Genomic DNA, 17,229 nt, shown 5'->3' with positions numbered 1-17,229 from the left:
CTGCAGCATGCTGCACAGACCTGGGTGATGGGCTCTGTCCCAGCTGGAGGCTGCTTTTGCCTGAGGCTATAATCTAACTTTGCTTTTAGGAAAAAAAACACAGATCAAGGGAGGTTGTACCATAAATAACAAATTTGGAGGTGTATATAAAGAGAGATTCTAGTTTTAAAAAGTTATTTTAAATTGTGGTAAAATATACATGAACTTTATCATCTTACAATTTTTAAGTGTACAATTCAATGGCATTAAGTGTGTTCACACTACTGTGCAAACCATCCTTCCACAGCACTCTTTTTATCCTGTGAAACTGAAATTCTGTACCCATGAGACAATTACTCCCCCTCCTCTCTGCTCCCAGTTCCTGGAACCCTCCATTCTACTGTCTACGAATTTGACAACTGTAGGGACCTTATATAAGTGGAATCATACAGTGCTTGTCTTTTTGTGACATAATGCCCTCGAGGTTCATCCACGCTGTAGGATGTGGCAAGATTTTTCTCCTTTTTAGAGCTAAGTAATATTCCATTGTATGTCTGTATTATATTTTGCTTATCCATTCATTGGTCAATGGACACTTGGGTAACTTCCACTTTGTGGTTACTATGAATAATGCTGCTAAAAACGGGGACATATAAATGTATCCTGACTGCTTCCTGCTTCCTTTCCTGTATGTATCCAGAGTGGAGGTGCTGGAGCCGAAGTCGGCTCTAGGTTTAACCTTTGAGGAGCCTTCCTGCTGTCCTCCACAGCAGCTGCACTATTTACCTTCTGGCAGTGCGCAAGAGTTCAATTTCTCCACGTCCTCACAAACACTGGTTCTTTTCTTTTTTTGATAGTAGACATCCAAATGGGTGTGAGGTGGTATCACACTGTGATTTTGGTTTGTATTTCTCTAATGAGTGGCAATGCTGAGAATCTTTTCATGTGCTTCTTTGTCATCTGTAAATCTTATTCGAAGAAATGTCCATCTAAGCCCTGTGCTCATTTTTGTTGTTGTTGTTGTTGTTTTGGATGGAGTCTCACTCTGTTACCCAGGCTGGAGTGCAGTGGCACGATCTCGGCTAACTGCAATCTCCGTCTCCTGAGTTCAAGCGATTCTCCTGCCTCAGCCTCCCAAGTAGCTGGGATTACAGCCACCTGCCACCACGCCTGGCTATTTTTTTTTTTTTTTTGTAATTTTAGTAGATACAAGGTTTCACCATGTTTGCCAGGCTGCTTTTGAACTCCTGACCTCAAGTGATCTACCTGCCTCAGCCTCCCAAAGTTCCAGGATTACAGGAGTGAGCCACCACGCCTGGCCCCCTGTGCTCATTTTGGAATCAGGTTTTTTTGTTGCTATTGTTGAGTGTGAGGAGTTCTCTACAGATTCTGGATTAACACTGACCAGATCTATGAATTACAAGTTTTTCTCCCGTTCCATAGGCTGCATTTTCAGTCTTTTGATCGTGGCCTTGGTTCACAGAAGTTCTACATTTGATGTAGCCCAATTCATCCATCCTTTTTTCGGCTGCCTGTGCATTTGGTTTTTATAGTTTTAAAGATGTGTACCCAGCTAAATCTTCAGCTAGAACCAAGGTCAAACAGAAGCATGAAGTTTTTGGCCCCATCTGGCATCGCCCTGCTGCCCTGGCCACCTGCCTGGGGCAGATACACACCTGGGCACGGCCAGTTTCTGCTGCAGTTCCCACTTCAGCTGCTGTCCACTCAGAAGAGCACGGCATCCAGGCACGGGAGCGCCCTGACTGGCTAGGGAGTGCCCCATCTCTAGGCAGGTGTGAGGGCTCACAAGGGCTGGGCCACTAGCGCCAGCCCTCGGTGCCAGGGTCCCAGGGGGCCAGGAGCCTGCAGAGGAGGAACCTCTGCTCCTGACCAGCACCGCTGCTACATGCGCCTGGGTGCGCAAAAAATGTTTTTGTTTTAATTAATTTTAAAATCAAAAGGATGAAATAAATATAACAATAAGGAATAAATAATAATAAAGTGGCCTGGATTATGTTTGTCTTATACCAACACAGCTGCAGAACACAATTTTGCCTTTGAATGTGGGAGGGGTCCATGGTGCACGCATGTGGCCCTGGCTTGAGAGTCACCTGGTGGTGCCTGAGCCCCCAGGAGGACAAGGCTTAGCATGGAGCACGCAGCCCTGGGCAAGGCAGGGACCCATCCAAGGCCTCAGCAGAGGAGGCAGCACCCAGAGGCGGCCCAATCTCAGCTGCTTTCTGTTGCAGAGCCCTTCCCTTTGCCACGCCTCCTCCTCCCACAAGCCCAGGTGCCAACTCAAGAGCCTCCCAGGCAGCCACTACCAGACATTGGTTTCCAAGTGACGACTAAGTGCACCCTGCCTGGCGTCCTGCTCTCTTCCTCAATTCCCTGTGTCTTCCCTGCATCTGGGGGTGGCTCTCATCACCTCTAACTCAGGAGGTTCAGTGGCCTCTAAGCCTCACCCTGCCCAGGGCAGCCACCACACACAGCTGTTCACAGGTGTCTCTCTGAGCCATTTGCCAGGCCTGGGCCTGCTCACACATGTCCAGTTTCCCCTTCATACACAGAGCCTGGGATGTGCAGCTGCCTGCATGCCCCCGCCACCAGCCCCTCACTCTGGGCCCTGGTGCTTGCTCGCTCGCTCAGCCTGGCCCAGGGCTCCCAGGTGCATGACTGTCCCTGTCTTCTCCACCTGTGGGAGTCCTGCCCACTGTCCTGAACAAGCTCCTGTCCCAGCCCCAATCTCTGCCCCAAGTCCCGACCCTGCTGGCCTTTGCCTCCCTTAACTCTCAGGGTTCTTGTCTGATGATAACAAGAGTATGAGGCTGACAGACGGTGCCCATACACTCAACCTGCTCTTGGCTGGGATGGCTTCCTCCAGATGCCCTGCCTATGAGCCAGAGGAGGGCCCCACTGGCTGGCCTATGGTGGTGCCAAGCAGGTGGGACAGGCCACACATGCTCCATGCCTCTCAGTGTGTGGTGTGTCCTTGCACGTGGGGGCGGGCTCCCCGACACAATGCTGTTGGCCCTGGTACACAGCAGGAGCACCCGGTTATGCCTCTTGACGATGAACCCTGGGGTCCTGAGGTGTGTCCTACAGAAATAACAGACATGCACTCCCCACACTACCTGCATGCCTTGGGAGAGGTGACAGCAACTGGGTCCTGAGTACTTCCTTGAGCAGCAAAAGGAGCGGCTATCCTGGCAGCCCACAAACCAGGCAGGACAGATGGACACGCACATGCTAATGGCTTGCTGGTCACACACAGTCCTGGGCTCATGGGGAGGATGCTTGCTGGCCAAGAAAATAGGCAGCTTGTCAGCCCTTTCCCTGGCAAGGAATCCTTACTTTTGGAGAGATGAATGTGTTAGACCCTAAGGCTGGAGACCCTGGGACACCTGACTGGGGCACCCATGTGCACCCTCCCTGAGGTCAGCGGGCTGGCGAAGTCATCACACCCTTCTGCTGAGCTGACACTGCCCAACCTGTCTAAAGGGCCCAGCCCTGGGTGGAGAAGAGTGCCCAGCCCAGCTGAGGGGCCAAGAGGGCTACCCCACGCTGCCTGTTCTGAAAAAATGCCTGACCAAGAGACAGCCACAGACAGGCAAGTGGAGGCTAAAGGGAAGGGACTGCCTGGGGCTGCAGCCACAAGCAGGAGCCAGAGCCCAGCAGGACAGGAGGGCTGGGGGCAGAGCCAGAGTGAGAGGAGGGGAAAAGCAGTAGGAGGTGGAGGCAGTTCAGATGAGCAGCAACAGCACAGAGCTGGAGGCGAATGCTGGTTGGAGACAGAAGGCCAGCTCCCTGGACCATGAGGGCATGAACTTAGGAAGAAGAGGAGGGTTGGGCAAGCTTGTGGATTCCAGGCAAGGCTGTGGACTCCATCTGGGTGATGGAGAGAAAGCGTGTGTTGCAGTGGTAACAAGCCTGGAGCAAAGGACATATATTTGTGTCTCAGTTTCCCCTCCGTACCCACCGAGACTCAGAGCTCCCACCACACAGGGGTGTTGGGAGCTAGAAGGAATTAATGCACGTGAAGTTCATAGAACAGTGGCTGGCACCAAGCAAATGCTCACAGAAGATGGCTGCATCACAACCATCAACATCACCATTACCTCTACCACCACCATTACCTCCACCTTCCCCACTACTGTCTCTACCACTACCACCAGCACCATCACCTCCACTACTACCATTGCCTCCACCACCACATCCCCACCTTCACCATCATGACCTCCAACACCACCTTCACCATCACCTTCACTAATACCATTGCCTCTACCACCACCATCACCACCACCATTGCCTCCACCACCACCATTCCTGCCTTCACCATCATGACCTCCACCACCACCATCACCATTGCCTCCACCAGCACCATCGCCACCAATCGCCTCCACCACCATCACCACCTTCACCATCATGACCTCCACCATCAATATCCCCATCATGTCCACCACCACCGTCTTCACCATCACTACCACCACCACCACCACCACTCACCATCATGACTTCCACCATCAACATTATCATCACCTCCACCACAACTGCTATCACCGCTACCTCCACCATCACCATCACCAATACCAATACCACCATTACCAATACCAACACCAACATCATGACCATCACTATCACCAGCACCACCCCCATCTCACCTCTATCCCCACCACTCTCATCACTTTGCTGGCATCCTGAGACTTCCAAATGAAAGCAGTTTTGCCAGGTTTAACCTACACTAACCGTGGAAGGAAATCTGGGCTGTGAAGACCCACAGGGCCACCACTGGCTCATCCTGCCCACTATTGTATTTATAACCCTGCTTGATCCCCGGCACAGAGCAGGTATGAAGGAAAAGCCTGGGGCAGGCTCTGGTAACTGGAGTCCATAGAAGCCCCTCTTCAGGAGCACACTGCATCAGCCCCTGGTTCCTTGGCTCAATTGTACCCACGAACAAGCCAATACCTCCTTCAAGAAAAATCTGACAGCCTGTCCCATTCTTCGTACGCTAGGTTTAAGCATCTCTCTGTAAAACCATCAAGAAAAAACTGGCCTCTGCAGCTCAGTGCACATACTGGGCACTCAATAAACACCAAGGGCAGCTACTTTCCTGGTGTCCTGGTGACACCAGTTATCATCATGGCAGGGCAGCCTCAGTACCAGACTTAAAAATTTATTCTTCCAAAATGCTGGGCAGGAGACCCAGTGCGGAGTGCAGGATCTCCTCAGATACCTCTCCTCTTGGACCTCTCGCCAGGCAGGGTGGCCGGTAGCTGGAAGAGCAGCGAGGAGGAGGAGAGATGGGGCCTGGCCCTGGCCTGGGAGGCACCACGATCCCTGCACGCACGAGCATGGCCCTCCTTCACTGCGGCTCTTCTCACACACCCGGTCTGAGCCCCTGCTGTAGAACAGAGATATCACTCACCTCATCCCATGCTAGAAAACAGAGGACCAGAATTCCTGCCGCACACCCATGGTAGAACTGCAACCAGGGCATGAGCCTCCTGACACCCCTAAAAGCCATGCAGCCTTCTGCTGTGAGTGGGGAAGGGGTCCAGGCATGGCTGAGGTTTGGGAGAAGGAGGTCCGCAACTGGGTACTGGGGGATCTGGCACCCCAGGGCTACCTTCTGCACACAGACCCAGCCTTCTGCTCCGAGGGGCCCAGGCCCTAAGCTGCACAATGGCCACCACCCACACTTCCACACCCAGACCAGCTGCAGCGGCCTGGCCAAGATGATGGGCGCTCCTGCCCAAATGCGATTTCCCAGCTGCTGCGGAGTTAATCACCAGTCTCACTGGCAGTTGCTTCCGGCTTCTATGCAAAGGAAACTGCCAATTAGGTTATAATTAATTTCTTTCCTAGGGCAAGGCCTGGCTGTAAAAAGACTGGCCACCCAAGTGGCCTATGGATGACCGTGTAAGGGTCACTGGCCCCCTTGGCTGCAAGGCTCTAGAGTCTGCCCCAGCTGATTACATTGTTCACTGGCCCTGGCCTGGGGCAACAGGGCCAGGGCATCACCACTGGCTTTGACCCTGGTGCCTCTGGCCTGGGCAACTGTCCCCATGCACTCAGCAAGGCAGTGACTCAAAGCAGGTCCATGTGCTAATTTAAGTCAAGCTGTCAGCTCATGTTCCTCAAGCTGAGACGGTCTTGCCCATTTTCGCCCTACCCCAGCCCCTTCTCATCCCTGCTCAACATTAACAAGTGGGAATCCACGGTGTGCTCCTTGTAAGCAAGTCTGCTTCAGGCGCTTCACCTGCGTCACCCACTGCATCAAAACAACTGTCAGAGGTAGGAACCATAAGGATTTCCATCTCACACAGGAGGAAAATGAGGCAGAGCTAGCTTAGGTACCCTGCTGGAGGCCACACAGAGGTTAGGAATTAAGCTGCAGTCTGGCCTGGGCTTGTCTGTTCAGTGACAGGCATGCAGAGAAGCCGGGGCACTGTGAGCTACCTCCCCTTCTGCACTGGGCTGCAGAGCAGAAGCTGGGCTCTCCCTGGGGAGAGGACACAAAAAAGGCTTGAGGGTCTGCTCTGCTGGAGAGTCAGGGGAGAGAGTCTCGAGCCTCTGAGACAGTAGGTTTCAGCCCAGCACAGACCTGGGGCCAAACAAGCTGCTAATCCTGATGCCCCAGGTCACGGCCAGGCAGCCCAATGAGGGGGCACCACCTGCATCTGGATGCTGTTATCCAGGTCCTGGGAGCAAAGACCTCAACATCAAGGGTGAAGAGGAATCCAAACCCAAGGCTGGGGGTGTCATGCAGGGAAGGGGATGCCCAGGGGAGTGGTGCCAAGTCTTCACCTGACACTGCCCCCATGTGTGACAACTCACACCCCCTCGGGGCCTCGGTTTCTCCATGTGTAAAATGAGAGGTTTGCACTGATGTGTAAGCTCCTCTCAGCCGAGGTCCTCATGCCCTTTGAGTCCACGTGATGTCTGTGCAGGAGTATTCACAGAATGAGCTCCTGACCAGGGGCTGAGGGGCAGACGGTGGCTGAGATGGAAATCGGGACAGGCTCTGGCCGAGGTAGCCCCTGAGGGGTGAGGGACATGGGGCCAAAACAGGATTAAGACTGCAAGTGTCCTCCCAGGCCACTGACGATGAGGCAAGAAGACAAAGGCCTAGTCCAAAGAAGAGAGTTCAGCAGCAGGAGGGAGCAGAAAGGCAGGGCAGAGTGGCCCAGTCCATCCCCCTGTGCCTCCCCGCTGTGTGCCAGGGCTGGGCGCTTGACCTCCCTAGCTCTGTCCCTAGCTTCGAATGGGGACAGGAACTCCTCCTTGGGAGCACAGAGTGCCTGTCTATGGATGCCAGTGTTTCACCCCCACCAAGCAGATTTGCAGGAGCCCAAAGAGGCTGCTTGCCACCCTTGGGCCAGGGACCCCGGCTCTGTGCTGACCTCCCGAGCTACCTAGGTGCATCCACCACTGTCCCAAGAAAACTGCCCCAGGCCCTGGCAGCATGACATAACACCACAGCAATGACGATAATCAACTTACGGCAGATCCGATTATCAGCCTGGTTATTTTTAGAGTCAGGGTTCAGGGTGAGCGAGAGAGGGCGGCCCTGGGTTCCCATGTTGCTGAGTCTTGTCTCGTCAGTGGGGTGGGGGTCCGCTGGCTCCTTGCACCTTCCCCCTCCTCCATCCTTCACAGGGTGGTTCCTGGGAGGCCCCTTCTTATGCACAAATAGTGACATCATGGATTCCAGATGTTTGTGCTCAATGTGGCCTCAGAGTCCGGGTCTTCCGAGAACGTTCTCAAGGTCCCCAAGGGCAGTGGTGATTCAATGCCCATGTAAGGAATCAGACGAATCCACATCCTCCTCACAAGGGACCCGGGGCTCAATCACTAACGGTGACAGCCCTGCATGAAGCTGCTTCTCTGCAGCTCTTGATGCAGATGCGACAGCAAAGTCAGCTGTACGGCAAGACGGCCACCCAGTTAGACAACAGGCAGAGGGCTCGAAGAGATGCTTCTCCAAAGAGACATGCAACTGGCCAGCATGCACAGGAAAAGATGCCCAGCACGCCATCACCGGGGAAAGGCAAACCAAAGCCACAATGAGCTAGCACTGTGCACTGGCTGCACGGCCAGAGTGAGACATGAACCAGAAAACAACAGGGAATTATACGTGGTGGTGAGGATGTGGATAGATTGTAACCCTTGGGAATGTAACACAATTCAACCACTGTGGAAAACAGTTTGGCGGCTCCTCAAAAAATTAAAACAGAATTACCTAGCGATTTCATGTCCAGGTATGTCCCCAAAAGAACTGAAAGCAGGAACTCAGATATTTGTAACAGGAATGCCCCTGGCAGCATTTTTCGTAACTGCCAAAAGATGGAAAGCACCCATGTGTCCATCCCCAGATGAATGGGTGACGGCACACTACTTACCCCTGACAGGAAGGGGCTGACGCATGCCACAGCCTAGAGGAACCCTGAAGACCTTATGCTGAGTGAAGCCAGACAACAGTCCATGTACATGAAATATTTCTGGACAGGCCAAGTCACAGAGACAGGACACAGGCTGGGGGTTGCCCGGGGACAGGAAGCAGCTGTTTAATGGGTATGGGGTTTCCTTTTGGGGTGATGCAAATGTTTTGGAACTAAGGCAACGCCTGTGCAATGCTGTGAATGTGCTAAATGCCACCAAATGGTTCACTTATAAATGGTTAAATTTATGCTATATAAATTTCACAATTAAAAAAGTGTAACCCATAATTATTTGCTACCCTGTTTTCCCCTCCCTCCCCCTCAGCTGCTGGGCCTGCCACCAGCCCCTGCTATGTGGACCAGGACAAGGGCTGGAGAGCCGAGAGGCAGACGTGTGTGCAGGCACACCCCTGCATGCCCGCATCCCTGTGTCCTCTGAACTTGAAGCCTCCTGGGGTGTTCAGAAGGGCCATGTGACAGGCTCCCAGGGAAGACAGGGAAAGTGACAGTGGCCCCCTCCCAGGCTTCAAAGCTCCTCAAGCCTCAGGCTCCTCGAAACTCTGTGCCTGCCTATGCACACAGCCGGGCACACGGGCTGGGAGGTGTGGCCACCCAGCAGGTAAGAGCCATGCCAGGTTGTGCCACAAACAGGACACAGTAGATGGTGTTAAGCTCCTGAGACTGGGGGCGTTCCTGTCACCAAGTACAGTTTCACCTGCCCCTGCAGATACAGGTGGTGGGGAGGCTAGGGAAGTAAAGACAATTTGAGACTTTCCTGGGTCATGAGTTTTCAAGGTGCTGTGGGGCGTCCTGTATGTGACCTGCCAGAGGAGTCTCCTGCAGAGACAACTTGCAGGCTGCCCACCAGTGCTGGGTCCCACAGCCAGGCTGGCCCCTCACGATGGCAGAGCAATGTGCCCATGTCACCAAGTGCCTATGAGCCCCGTTGTTTTCCTGGGTGAGGAGGGCCAGGCCTGGAGCCCCACTTGGGCTAAGTGTTAGGCTTCCCGGGGGTGGCAGATGCCCTACAGGCAATGGTGGTGGAGCAGGAATGGGAGCAGAGCAGGAGGAAGCCCCCGGCCCCTAGCCCAGCAACAGCTGCCGGGTCTGTGCCAGTTGCACTGGCAAGTAGTATGAGGAAGAAACCCAGTGAGCCCTCTCCCTCCCTCCGGAGCTGCACCGGCTCATGCTGCACCCCCAGCTCACCCACCCTCGTCCCGGCACCCAGAGCACACATCTACCCCAGCATCTCCCTGCTCATTACTTAAATTCTAGGAAATAACATGTCTCCTTTTTCCCTCTCAGGAACACAAGGGCGAGAATCCTCTGGAGTCACAGGCACACGAGGGAACTGGAAACAGCTTGGTGGCCACTGTCCTCCTGCCCTGGGGCCACACTGCCCCTCAGGTGCTTCCCTGGAACCCTAGCTCCTGCAGGGCACAGACTGCAGCAGCACAGAGGAGCAAGAGCCAGAAGCGGAAGCACAGTTGCAGCACCCGAATCTGGGAGGGGGTCCAGGACCTGGGGCTGTAGGGCCACAGGCTCTCCCTTGAGCATAGAGCCCCAGCACCAGGCCCTCCAGGTATCCCTGGTATCAGGGAAGAAAGCCTATGCCCGCTGGTCCACCAGGTGGGTGCACACCTGTCCAGGTGCAGCGGTGACCTTTGTGTGGTGGTGCCTGGGCTGCTATATTTTGTGGAGCCACCCTTGAGGCGAAAGCAAACAGAGGTGTTTGCTCGGAGCTGGCCACCTGCTCCCTCCAGGGCCAAGTGCTACCTGAACTGCTGTCCTTAAGGTCCTGCTGGCACCATCTCCCTGCCCCAGGCTTTCCAGAGGCCAGGAGTCCAGCCAGGAGGAGCTGCGGGAACAAGAACACCTCGCTGCCTGCTCTTGCCCAGCTCTGTTCTGTCTGGGGTCTCAGGGTGGACAGTTCAGGGACCCACGGGCTTCATGGCCTCTAGGCTTGGGGAATGGAGGGGAACAGGGTCCCTAAGGCCCCCATGATCACCCAGCTGCGGGACCAGAGCTCCATGGAGGTCCAGGCCTCATTGTCTCAACACCTTCAACCATGCCCAGGCCTGGCCCCAGAGCTCAGGGAAGGCGGGATGAAGCAGAGAGGTAAGGCAGGACCTCAGCGGCTGCCAAGTGTCCCAGAGCCTTGGTCAGGAGAGGGCCTGTCCTCCAAAGTTCTCCTATGAGAGGTAGAGCCTGCCTCAGGGAGCAAAGAATCAATTCCCAAGGCTCCGCCTCAATCCCTGAGCCAGCCCCGGCTGCTGTTCTAGTGGGGGAACCAGGTGGGTTCTGGTGGGCCTGGGGCCTTCTCCCCTCCCAGCCCCGAGGGGTGCAGTGCCTGGATTATGGACCCCAAGGGACCTCCCAGCTTGACCTCATAGTCCCACTGACTGGCAGCCTCCCAGGGGCCATGGGGTGCTCCCCTACCCCATGGAGCATGGAAGAAGGGTCTGGCAGGCAGATGGGCAGGGAGAGACGGCCTCAGTGCCATCAGCTTCTCTGTGACCATGACCGAGGTGCGCTCCCTGCCTGGTGGTCACTGCCCAGTCCCCGCTCCTCGCCACACACACATGTGGAAGTCACTACACAGGGTCTCCTTGACTATGGTCTCTTCCTGCCACGAGACAGCTCCGGAGAGTCCCCAGCCCTAGAGCAGCAAGGCAGGAGCCAAGGCTCCCTCAGGAGTGCTCCCAGCTGCTGTTGTTACTATATTGCTACTGTTATTGGTACTATTATTGTTACTATTAAGTCACACTGCTGAAAAATAATTGCAGAGGAGAGGGGAGATAGAGGGCACAGCAGAGAACGGGGAGGGAGCATAACTCAGCACCAGGGAGCAGCCTCTGAGGCAGGGAGAGAGGACGGTGGGGCCCACTTCTGGGGGAGGGGCTCCTGAAGTAGAAAGGAAGTGCCTCTGCAGGCGGGGAGGAGGGGAGCAGGGAGCCTGGGGGCTGCGCCCCGCTTTGCCCCTAATTCCCTGGCTTTCTTCTCCCAGGCTGTCCTGGAGGATGGGGAAGACGAAGGGGAAGGCCCTGTCCCGCATGAGGAAACACAGCTGTACCCCTGACCCTGATGCCCAACCCCCATCCCTACACCCTTGTCCTCAGCACAGTAGCTTCCATCCGACGCCAGTGCCTTAGGCATATGTTGGTCGCAAGGGCCACAGCCTGGTGTCCCAGCTGAACATCTGCATCGCCATTGGCAGCAAGATGCTTTCCTGCCATCCACAGAGCACATGCGGCCGGCCCTTCTGCTGGCACAGCCATGCCTGGTGCCCGTCCCCAGACCCACAGGACTCCCAGACATCAACTAAAGCTGATGAGACCCAGAGAGTGTCTCAGTGTCTGTGCATGGTGCCACACATCACCCTGGGGTCTGGGTTGGGATGTCCGGAGGGCACCTGGAGCCCAAGGCAGGGGGACTCACCAGTGGGTAGGCAGGCTTAGGGCAACCTCCCTGGAAGCCCTCCTTAGCCCCACCCTGGACCCAAACCACTGGCCCAGAGAACGGGCTGGAGCAAGCCAGAGGGCCAGGGTTGGGGAGCTCCTGCATCCTCTCCACCAGTTCGAGTCCATAGGCTATGAGAACCTCAGTTTCCTCACCTGTGAAATGGGCCAAGGCCATGGCCCTTGCAGACTTGTTGGAAAAGATGAGGTGAGTGGGCACAGCAAAGGGGCAGTGCACTGTGAACCCCCATGGGGTGCTACTGTTGGTATTAGCCTTATCCAGTTAGGATGAGGGGACCTAGAGGGTCCTCGGCCAGGCTGCAGAGGGGGAAGGTCTCAGGGGAGATGGCAACTTTGGGGCCTTCCCTTCCCCTTGGCACCTCAGGTTCCATTTTAACAGATATAATAATTTTTAATTGATTTTCTCCTCCCCTGGCTAAAAGGCTATTAGCTCCCCACTAGGTGAATGCATCCCATTTTCTTCACACCACCAAGGAAACAGCGATTTCCTCAACCTGTCCCTAAAGTGATTCTGCAGAATAAAGGCAATTTAGTGAATCAGCTCAATGCACTTCCCCATTTGCTCTCTGCTTGCAGGCCCCCAGCAGGCCCAGCCCACCAGTGTGGGCTGCAGGCAGCTCCTGGACACCAGACAGGGTCAGTGAGCTGGGGTGGAGGAGAAAGCAGGCCAGGCCCAGGTGAACCTGATGAAGCCTCTGGCCAGAGAAAGGGGAGGAGGAAAAGGATGAAGCAGGGGGAGCTGTACCCCTGGCTTGAGCTGCCCACGCTGACACCTGGTGGTTCAGGCAGAGGTGGGCCGCCTAGGCCCTCTGCAAAGGGTGGTCTGGCAGTTTGGATTGGGGCCCTGCCAAGTCACATTGCCCAGCTCTTCTATGCTGGGAGCAGAAGGCCCTGGGGCCCGGGGGCAGAGAGGGAAGGTCCTTCTTTGCTGCAAAACAGGACCCAAGAAGTCAGGCCAGGAAGACAAGAGACAAGAGGCTTGCTGAGGAGCTGTGGGAGGTTGAGGTGCAGGGTCAGCCTGGGATCTGGGGGGAACCCCAGAAGCTGAGACTCAGTTTCCTCATCCAAGCAACGGGGACAGCCATATCTATGTTGAGCAGTGAAATGTCAGAAACCTTTAAGAGCAACTTTTAAATGAATGTAACTTTTAGATGGAGGTTCTCTCACTCTGGTTCCAGCATACCTGGGGCTGACAGGCTATGCCCTGCAGGTATGAGGAGTGTGTGTCCCTGCATACACACGTGGGGTCCCTGTGTGTGTGAGTGATGAGAGGGGCTGGGGTCCCTGTGTGGACCTGGGTGAGGCAGGGTGTGAAGGAACCACGCTGTGCGTGTCCACAGCCTTGGGAGCAAGTGCCATGAGAAGGGACAGGAGTGTGTCTTGATGGTGATCCAGTGTGAGTGTGTGTGTGTGAGCTGGGGAAGGACCCTCATCCTCTAGAGACCCTGTCTGTGCCTGTCATCAGGCCCAGCTACTAAAGGGCAGCGTCCGCAAGAGGGCGCTCGAGGCCGAGCTGTCCCCGGGGGTGGTTGGGGAGCACCGCAGGGCTTACTGGGGCGGTCCTTGGCAGCTCCAAGAGTGCGGCTTGAACCTCCCGAGCTGTGGCTCTTGGGAAAGAGCCCCGCAGGCCTCTCCAAAGGCCCTAGCTGTCTACAACAGGGAGTGGGGCTGCCTCTCCACTTCCAGTGCTACCAACTGTGGTGTCTGGGTTATCCCAGGGGCTAGGGGTTCACGATCTCTGGATTGCGGAAGCTGTCTGTGGGCCAGGGTTCTGGGGATGGAAAGCTACCTGAATGCCTGCTGAGTGCCACAAGCCAACCCCCAGAGCCTGGCCCCCACAGCCTCACTGGCCACCCCGACTGAACGCAACGCTGTGGAAGGGTGTGGGGAAGTCCCCTGCCCAGCACATAGCAGCTGCTGACACCTGACCTCCTACCCACAACCTCAAAGCCAAAGCCACAGCCCAGAATCCCAAGACAGCCTCAGGGCGCCTTGTTTGCTTCTGCCCCGTGTCTTCCCCCTGCAGCACTGGGACCCCAAAGTCCTAACACTCAGAACAGATAGGAGGGCAAGGGCTTCTCCCCTGTCCCTCGCTAGGTGGACTGGGGACCCACTCTGGCCTCAGCATATGCTGAGCTGAGGCACAGGTCACACACATGAAGTCTCAGGCAGGCCTGGAAACTCAGTCTGTGCAGGGCCTGGGGCCAGAGACAGGTTGACTGCCCACGGCTTCTTCTGTTCCCAAAGGCTGTGGGGGAGAGAAAGCCCTTCCTAAGGAGTGAGGGAGGATGGCCAGGGCTCCTACCCTCTTAGAGGGAAACTTGGTTCATACACAAGCACTTGGAGGGAATTAAGTCAGGGCCAGTTTGAGGGACACTAAAACGTGCACCAAGGGGTCAAAGATTGCACAGCCTTGCGGCTCATTCTGCTAGAGTTTGGGTGGGGTTGATGACCATCTTTGCAAGGCCACACCTAATGCTGGGATCCTAAGGCATCTGCGGTTTCACCAGGCCCAGCACCCACGCTGGCTGGCGGCGCAAACCCCTACCCCACCCCAAGCCCTGGGCCTCCTATAGCCGCATCTTCAGCATCTCTGCCAAGCAGCGCCACACCACTCCAGGGCTGCCGGGTGGGACTCCGATCACGGCGGCCCCTCGGGGGGAGCCACCCCAGAAACCACGGTTTTTAGGTGTTTAAAGACCTGGGCGGCAAAAGCGCAAGAGGGAAAAGCAATCTTTTCAAAAGAGCCTCCGAAACCCTCGGCTGGCCAGGACGGCAGAGCTGGGGGAGTAACGCACGGACGCTGAGCGGGAAAAGGAAACCAGGACGGAGCCGTCTCCTGCCGAAACAGAACTCCCCGCACGAATCGCGGGCTTTTGGGAGTCCCTGACCCATCCGCCACGCCGGCTCCGAAACTGCTGTCCAGTTTGCTCCAGGACGCGGCTTTGGCGTAGGGCGCGGCCAGATTTGAGACCTGCGGCTATGGCTAGGGCTCTGAGCACCGGCCCCTGTTGCCCGGCCTGCGCTCCGCTCCCGCCCGAGACCCGCCCAGCCCCAGCCCGAGGCGCCCTGCCCGCCGCCCGCCGCCCGCCGCAGCCACTGCGCTCCCAGCCGCGGCCAGGCGACCGGCGACCGCACAGCCCGCTGCCCACAGCAAACAGAAAGGCGCTTCTGAATGCGTCCTCTCCGCTGCTCGGCGCCAACTTCGCCCTGGCCGCTGCGGGCGCCGGCAGCCGGCAGCCGGCAGGACTCACCTTTGCCTAGCAGCGGCAGCAGCAACAGCAACCGCAGCCCCGCGGCACCGGACGTCGCCTTCGCCATCGCCCGTGCGCACTGGGGCCGCGGCTGGAGGGCCGGCGGGTCTGGGTGGCGGGTGCGGCGCTCAGTCCGGTCGCCCCATCCCCGCCCGGGGCGCGGCGGACACGACGGACACTGGGCGCGCGGCAGGGGCTCCGGGGCACTCAGCGCTGCTGTGCGCTCTGCTTCGGTCGCGGGACTGAAGCGAGGCAAACGCCGGCTGCGCCGGAGAAGCGGGTAGGGGCGGGACTGGGCGGTGCGGGGGCGGTCCAGGGGTGGGCCAGGCGAGGCCGGAGGCTGGCGGGGTGCGGGCAGGGGCGGGGCTCCGGTGCCTGCTCTGGCTGCGCGGGGTGCGGCCGGGGCGCGACGCGCGTAGAAGCTCAGTGCGGGACGTGCGGCGCGGGCCGGGTGGGGCTTGGGGAGGAGCGGGGTGCGGCCGAAAAGGGCGCGGCAGGAGTCGTGTGCGGGCCATGAGGGGCGCGGTGCGGGTGGAACCCTGGAGCCCGGGTCCACGCACCTCTGCACGCAGAACCGCTTTTCCTACCCGGTGCGCGCTCACTTGCAGTCCCTGCGTTTTGCCCTTTCCGCTGCACAGAAAGGGCAGGGATGCTACGCGGGATGCAGGTCTGGCCGACTGGCTCGGGGTGCGACCCCGCGGACTCAGCGAAGGGCGCCCCGCCTCCAGGCTCTCCGCGGAGCGCATGCTGCGCCATTTCTCAGAGGCGGGAGGCGCAGTGGGAGCGCGGCCTCTGCTGGGGCTGGAGGCGGGAGGCGGGGAAGAGCTGAGCAGGGGAAGAGTGGCAGAATAGCCTTTTTCAACATCCTGGGGTAGTAGAGAGGGTAGGGTTGAGGAAGGGCAGTTTGTGATTCCCCCCACCAGTACTGTTCCAACCCTTGGAAACCGGAAACTGGCTCCGGCCGCCTTTCAGAGACCTGGTGCTGGTGGCCCTTGCATCCCTTACACAGCAGAACTCTTTTAAGAGGTGGGGCTGACAGTCGGCGAGTGAGTAGCGGGGAGGAACTGGAGCCCCAAAGAATCCAATTTTCCCCCAAAGAAATGATGGAAATGATGCGCAAAACACATTTACCCCTAGTAGCGAGCAGCAACTAGACCTGAGAAGGGGTTCTGGGTGAGGCTGGATATGGGCTCAGTGGGGAAGTTCTCTGTTCTCGCCCCATCCCTCGCTGCCTTTTGAGGTCTGGCCTGCACCTAGGCGCAGAGGGATGGAGGAAGGGAAGCCCATGGGCCCTTGAGGATGAAGAGCCTGGGAACCTGGGCACAGGGCGCCCCTGAGCCAGCCGCTCCTTTGCCTGCTGTGTGCAGAACCCCGCCCTCTTGCCTGGCTGAGCTCAGGGCTGAGTAAGTGATCTGCACATCACTGCAGATATGAAGTCAAAGTGAAGTCACCCTCACAGGCAGGAGGGGGAACTGCCAAGACAGAGGCTGGCTTGCACTCAGCCAACCATGATGTCCAGACCTGGCTTGCTGAGAGGTAGGTGGCCGGGGCACAGGCCTGGCAGCCGAGGAGAGCCACTCTGGGCCACTGGACTCCGGCTGCCTGCCACACCCTTCCAGTTTATGGAGCTGGAGTTGGCCACAAGGGGCTCCCTTGGGTGCAGACAGGTTCCATCTCTGGTGCCAGTGGCTACCCAGGCTGCAAACTCAGGCCTGTGCCCAGGGAAGGGACCTGATAGGTAGGGAGGGGCTGGGGGCATCTTTTGGCTACAAACAAGCTCCTGTGATTGGCTCCTAGGTGAATGAAGAGGGAAGTGGGTAGGCTTAAATAGCCCCACCCCCACACCTCCCAGGGACCACCCTGGCCAGCCCTTGGCTGACATTGATGTCTGGCTGGGCTCTGTGTGGCCATCTTAAGGAGCCATCTGGGCTTGTGCTCCTGCCTACCCTACCTTAGACCTTTCCACCCTCTCGCTCCACCCTCACCCTTGGGGGTCCTGAGTGAACACCTGACACCGTGAAAGGGTGTCATTTACCCCTTAGAAAAAGGTCTGGGGGGCCCTCGCAGGATACA

General features: G+C 57.2%; 1 protein-coding gene across 3 annotated transcripts in view; it reads right to left on the bottom strand.

The window, feature by feature from the left end:
* The window catches only part of LOC105486614 (ret proto-oncogene), a 52,953-nt gene extending 37,544 nt beyond the window's left edge, over positions 1-15,409 (bottom strand). For all 3 annotated transcript variants that reach the window (XM_011749542.2, XM_071070054.1, XM_071070053.1), the window contains exon 1: positions 15,157-15,409. In XM_011749542.2, coding sequence (XP_011747844.1) covers positions 15,157-15,223 — 67 coding nt within the window. In that variant the 5' untranslated portion in view covers positions 15,224-15,409. The remainder of the gene's footprint in view (positions 1-15,156) is intronic.
* Positions 15,410-17,229: the final 1,820 nt, after the last annotated feature.

The sequence above is a fragment of the Macaca nemestrina genome, chromosome 9 (assembly GCF_043159975.1).
Source record: "Macaca nemestrina isolate mMacNem1 chromosome 9, mMacNem.hap1, whole genome shotgun sequence".
NCBI lineage: Eukaryota > Metazoa > Chordata > Mammalia > Primates > Cercopithecidae > Macaca > Macaca nemestrina.
Note: the sequence above shows the minus strand (reverse complement) of the source record. Positions and strands in the feature narration are given on the sequence as shown.